This window comes from Hevea brasiliensis, chromosome 2, assembly GCF_030052815.1.
Source record: "Hevea brasiliensis isolate MT/VB/25A 57/8 chromosome 2, ASM3005281v1, whole genome shotgun sequence".
Taxonomy (NCBI): domain Eukaryota; kingdom Viridiplantae; phylum Streptophyta; class Magnoliopsida; order Malpighiales; family Euphorbiaceae; genus Hevea; species Hevea brasiliensis.
The window spans coordinates 87,135,806-87,142,174 of record NC_079494.1 but is presented as its reverse complement, the minus strand read 5'-3'; the positions used below and the strand labels follow the sequence as shown (position 1 = coordinate 87,142,174).

Here is a 6,369-nt window from a genome sequence, read left to right as displayed (position 1 = left end):
ATTAACTAAGCTCCACGCTGGAACTGTTTAGGTCAGCGTCTAACCGAAAAACTAATAATTAGAAATTTTATACTCTATTTTTAAGTTGAGGGACTATAATATTATACTAGATAAATTCAGAGACGATTGTCAAAATTTATCCTATTATTTCTTCAAGTCCTATCAAAGTTAATGCATTAATTTCATAATTATAAAATAAATAATATGCAAATAACCCTTAAAGAATTAATTCAGGTGATGAGAAAAATTATGTATTTAATTTAAAAAGGTATGAAATTTAAATCTTATAATAGACCTTTTGGCGTTATCACATATTTTTAGCGCTAAAAAATGTAATATTTTATGATAGGTATGTAATTAATTTATTTGTACATTTATTTAAAAAGATTGAAAAAGAAGAAAATAAAAAAAATCGTACATAATTACGAACATGATCTTGTAAGTAGCATACATGAGTGACAAAGTTGCTTTTGACCCAATCTATTCTAACCTCGAGTCTTGTCTTCCCTTTCATTATTACCACACTAAAAAAAATTCTGGAATTTTGTGCGCTCATAATGATCTTGAAAACTCATTATCCTTTTTTTTTTTTAATCTTTTTAATTATTACTATTAAAAATGAAAAGAAAAACTAGGAAAGGAAAGAAAATTTATCAGGCTAAATCGTTCTTTTACCTCTCATGTCTTGATCCAAAAACAATGTCGACTCATAACCCAACTGCTACAGTTATTTCAGCACAGCGAGAGTCAAACGGTGAGACAAGAAACGGCCAATCCTTCAGGTCTTATCCTCCTGCAACTGCGCAGTTTGAAGATGTTGTTCAAAGCTCAGACCTTTTCTGGGAAAAGCTCAAAGCTTTCCACAAATCATTTGGTACCAAATTCATGTAAGTGGGTTTTTCTGTAAATCCTTTAATCAGACTTCATTTCTTTTTTTTTTTTGTAATATTCAGTTTTTTTTCCCTAATATATCTTATGGTTTCTTGGGATTCTGCTTTGTAGTTTTGAGGGTTTTATTCATTTTTTAAATTATTCGGTTTGTCTTATTTTTTTGCTTATATTTTCATTTTAGCCGCTCAGATGCCAGTAATTTTTTTCTTTTTTCTTTTTGAAAAAAAAAAAAAATTCTTTGGTTATACTTTTGGGGAGTGACATTGGCACTCAATATTGAGAGAGTAGATTTTAGACAGCTTTTGTAGTCTCTCACTTAAAATTAAATGGTTAAGAATCCCAAAGTATTTCTTCTCCTAGAGTCTTGAGTTACTGAAATTTTTGAAGCATGAGGCACTCCTTTCAAAGTTCAACGTGCCATTGATATGTAATTGTAGTTAAGATTTAACCATTTGGTACTTTCGAATTTTTGGGATTGAAGATGAACTCTTTATCTTTGTTGTGGGGTATGTTACGAAGCTCCTTTGTTGGTTCTGCAGATTTGATTCTTGAGATGGCTGTATCATAACATTATGCTATTTTGTTTTCATATAGAAGTTCCGTAATGCTTTGTTAAGCGTTGATGGTTTAGAAAGAGCAGTTACTTACATAAGCATTGTACCTCATTTATGGGTAGTTGGTATTGTTGTTTAGGCCTAACCTTGGAGCAAAAGCATGTATGAATTGATCTAAGATGTGCCTGATGTATTGGTTACCTCTGTTGAAGAAAGATATAGAGATCAAAGACCATCAAATTAGGTGCAGATCTAATACATCGTGATAGGTCGATGATTATGAGATACCAATTCTTTTTAAGAAGGTGAATAGGCAAGTGAATCTTCTATCATTTTTTACTTTATATGGAAGTACAGGGTACCTTCACAAGTGGCTATCAGAGAAAAAAGGTGGATTGTGAATCTTAACACTTGAACCTTATGAAGACATTTGTCATTGCTCAACAGAAATATTGAAAAATTAACTATAGCTAATCTAACTTTTGGCTTTAATGACATTCAAAGTGCCACCGTTCAAATCTTATTTATTAAATACTTGCATTAAGCAACTAACTGCATAACCTTTCCCCTTTGTGCTTCACTGTATCTCCTTATTTTCACATATGTTTCTTTTTTCATTCTTGTTTAATGCTATGATGTTATCATATAGTTATAGACATTGATTTTCTGTTTTAACGCATAATGGATTTAAATATTGAACATTTATGGCTTTTTTTTTTTGAAAGATAAACTCCATATGAAGATATGGATTAACTTGCTATTTATGCTTGCACAGGGTTCCAACCGTGGGAGGAAAGGCTCTTGATCTTCACCATCTTTTTGTTGAGGTAACATCTCGTGGTGGCCTTGAGAAGGTATGATTTATTTTTTTCTAATTACTTGTCTGAAACAAAATAATATAATTTAGTGCTTTGTAAAACTCATGGTGTACCCTCCTGTAAATGGCTGCAACCTCATTTACATAAATTTTTTATTAAAATAGTGAAGTGTATTTTTTATTGAAAATCTTGTTTCAACTTGCAATTTTTCCAATTTATTTGTACTGTGATGAGTAACCTGATCTGTGTCTTGTTTTATAGGTAATTAGAGATCGTAAATGGAAGGAAGTGATAGCAGCCTTCAATTTCCCATCAACAATTACCAGCGCCTCTTTTGTCTTAAGGAAGTATTACCTATCATTACTTTACCACTTTGAGCAGGTCTATCACTTCCACAAACAAGTCCCTTCAGTCTCAATTCCAGGTACTTACACATAAGATTCATGGTTTTCCAGTTGAATATGTTTGTGTATTGCCATGTGGATTGGACATGTATAGCTTTTGTTTCCCTTTTCACAGATACTGTGAATGGGGATTTTTTTAATGAATCTGCAGCTCAAAATGAAGTTGCCACTATGAATCAGCTCACAGGTGAGGACAAGTGTTGCTGCATTTTGATGTAATAGCTCTATCACACTAGCCTTTATTTTCTTGTCTTCATGTTTGTGTGGATTGTAGACTTGTAGTGTTTCTTGAACTAGCAATAGAGGTAGAGATGATGTTTTGTCATGATCTTATGAACCTACCCAATATATTTTGAGGTTGTATAGATATTTTAAAAGAAAACATATGATAAAAGAGAAATGACCCTATTTATTGGTCAACAGTATCATTTGGTAATAATAAGTTCCAGGAGAAGTCTGTAGCTTTTGTGTCAGTTGTAGCACTTGACTGAATGTGTGCCAGTGGCCAATTTAAAAGATTCCCATGCATCATGTTTGAGGCCCCAATTAAAAGTCATTTCCCATTGTTTTTTTCTTTTAATAAATTTGCAATGTGGATATTGTTTGCAATTTTGGTGCTTGCCAAATACCCTTTTCTTGACAACTTGAAAAGCCTGTGATGTTGCAACATAAAGCACTGAGAAATAAATTTACTGCTCTCATCATTTATATCCATTTGAGTTGTCAATAAATAAATTGATCATTGAGCATGTACAATTTTCCTTCTACTCTAAAACTCCCCACTTATGATTATGTAACAAAAATGGTGGAATTTTATTTTGGAAGCTACCTCTTAAGTCTTATCAGTTTACCTTGAAATTATTGATTTGTTTTACTAATCTATATCTATGTGCCTTCTATTTGTTTGTCTGGTGAAAGTTTTAGGCCTCTTGTATGACAACTGTAGTAGTGAGTATTTGTAACTATTTTGGTTGCAGGTCTGGAATTGCAGCTTGGCTCTTCAGTGACTGGATTGATTGATGGGAAATTTGATGATGGATATCTGGTTACTGTGAACTTGGGCTTTGATCAACTTAAAGGTGTCTTGTATCATATTCCTAATGAACTTCACACGTCTCAGAGTTCTCATACTTCAGATTTACCTCCTCACCGGCACCAAAAAAGATCTCGGTTATTGGTACGCGATCACTCTCAGCCCAAGTCTAACGAGAGTGGTTACAATTTCTTCTTTGCTGAACATTATACTCAACTCAAGCCTCTATACCATGGAGAAGAGAAAGTTATCAGCAAGAAGATTGGGCTGCTATGGAACAGCCTCACAGAGGCAGAAAAGCAGGTACATAATCATACAATTGTTTCTCTTTGATTCTCTTAAGTAATGTCTTTTTTATGATCTCCATGCCATGATGTTGGAATTAGTACATCTTTTAATCTTAATTCTCCTACTGCATGCAGATAATGGTTTCATGATTTCTGCTCCCAATTATAAAATATTTCTCAAAATTGTATCCGTTTGTTCATTCTTATTAATTTAAACTATTTCCAAAATGGCATGAATATATTTTTTTTCCTTGATGAGTTTTTCGGATTTCTTGTCACTTATGGAAATGCCACTTTTGGTCCCCTTGCCATTAGTTCTCGTTCATTTGTGTTTCATCACTACATTTTAGTTGTTCTGGTAAGTTGTGGCTGAAATCCTTGAATAAATTTTTTATTTCCTATGTTTTACGTTTGCTGCTGGTTTTCATTTTGTTTAAAGAATTTTTGAAATATTATGTTGTTAATAAATATTATGCAATTTGTACATATTAATCAGTAAATGCTGCTTGAATCTAAATATTGAAACTAGCCATATGCCAGTGACACATTTATCTAAGTTTGCTTGATCTGAAAGACGTGATCCTCAATCAACTTGGGGAGAGTACTTTTGATGATTTTAGTATTCACTCAACACTTCCAATTTCCATTGTTGCGATGCAGGTATATCAGGAGAAAGGTATGAAGGACAAGGAGAGATACAGGACTGAAATGTTGGAATATAAATCATCTTATGCTCAATAGCTTACAATGTTGTAGTTAGGACATAAATTTTCCAACTTCTCTGGAAGTTGCTGCTTCTGCTTCTGTTCTGTTTCGTTCCATCTTTTCCCTTCTGTTCTAATCAAAGATTTTCTGACAGATATGCCTCCTTGACAACTGGGAGCTAAAATGCTGCAACATATATGCTGAATTTTACTTGTCAAAGTGTTTTGGCTAGAAATGGTGGCTTTTGCTTTTCTTCATAAATGATAAATAGAGGGCTAACAGAACAGTTTCTTTTATGCGGGCTGTGCCTGCATGGCATCCGGGCGGGGCTTGGCCCTGGGAGTTTGTAATGGGCCAGGAAGCAGGAACAACAAGCTCGGCCTGCTGGATTCAGAGTTAGACGCCATGCCCATGCAGGTCTGAGCCCTGGCCCAGGAAATATGGACTATACTGGGCCTGCAGGACCTCACATTAGATTGTTGCAACTTGTGTTGGATGTTGGCCCATTTAAATTTTCTAATTCTTTTATTGAATATGTAATTTAATATTTATAATTAATAAGTTATAATCTATATCTATCTATCTATATTTATATGTATCTTCTATAATATATATAAAAGCATCTTAATGTAATTATTCAATTTCCATAATACATATAAAAGTATGAATTAGGGACAAACTTATGATTTAATATAATTATTAAATAATAGCTGCTTAATAATTTATTAAATTACTTTTAATTATTCATTATTTATGTTAATATTATATTGTAAAAGAAAATTCTAATTATAAATATATATAATAAAACTAAATCCTGTTGAATGGTAAACAGTGAAATGATTAAATTATTGTATTTATAAAAATAATATTTAATTAGAAAAGTTAGTAATGAAAAAAAAAATCTATTTCTGTTTAAATTTTATTATTTTTTAATATTTCAATTAAACTAATCTCGTATTACCTGAACCCATAATAAGATTGTCCCACAAGAATGTGTTATTTGGGTTAATGATAATGTGTGCAATTTTAAAAGAACTAAAAGAAATAGGCAGTGAATAAAGTAAATAAACTATTAAACTAGATAAAATTAAACTAAATTAGCAATGGATATTAGGAATGAAGATTAATTAATGAAAAAAATATTTCAAAGTTGGGGTATATATTTTAAATTAATTGGGAATTTTCTTTGATTCATTCAATTTTTTAAAAAAACTATATGGTTTGAAGGTAATTGATTTAAATTTATCTAATCTGCTTCTTAAGTAAACTAACGAGTGTTTTAAGAAAAATCATATCCTGCTCTTGTACGGTCTTTGATTTACTCAAAATTTATTAAATTGTTTAATCAATTATTTAATCCTCTTAATCCCTAATTTACCTCTAAACCTATCCAAAACCTTGATTAATCCTCTTAATCCCATCTAGGTGTGCAGTATGAGGGTTGAGTGCTATGAATGCCAATACAACATAATTTATTACTAATAAATTTTTTAATACTTTTAAAATATTACTGAAACTGAATAAAAATTTAATATTTAACTAAATATAATTAAATCAAAATATCTTATTTGAATATTCTGTTTATTTAAATTAATGACAATCTTTTGATGAATACGAGGAACTAGTTGAACAAGCTTCTCTGCATTGATATTATTAGAAAATTAATACGGCCGTAAC

The 6,369-nt window shown here is 31.4% G+C and overlaps 1 protein-coding gene across 2 annotated transcripts; it reads left to right on the top strand.

Annotated features, from left to right (window-relative positions):
- The first annotated feature begins 469 nt into the window (after positions 1-469).
- LOC110632855 (high mobility group B protein 10) lies at positions 470-5,278 on the top strand. Of its 2 annotated transcripts, XM_058135867.1 has the most exons (6): positions 470-887; positions 2,221-2,299; positions 2,525-2,687; positions 2,783-2,854; positions 3,645-4,003; positions 4,648-5,278. In XM_058135867.1, exons 1-6 carry the CDS (start codon positions 619-621, stop codon positions 4,726-4,728), a joined length of 1,023 nt encoding a protein of 340 aa, XP_057991850.1. In that variant the 5' UTR covers positions 470-618; the 3' UTR covers positions 4,729-5,278. The 2 variants fall into 2 exon arrangements, with proteins under 2 accessions (XP_057991850.1, XP_057991857.1); XM_058135874.1 differs by lacking the exon at positions 2,783-2,854 and having other exon boundaries at positions 471-887.
- The last annotated feature ends 1,091 nt before the right edge of the window (positions 5,279-6,369 follow it).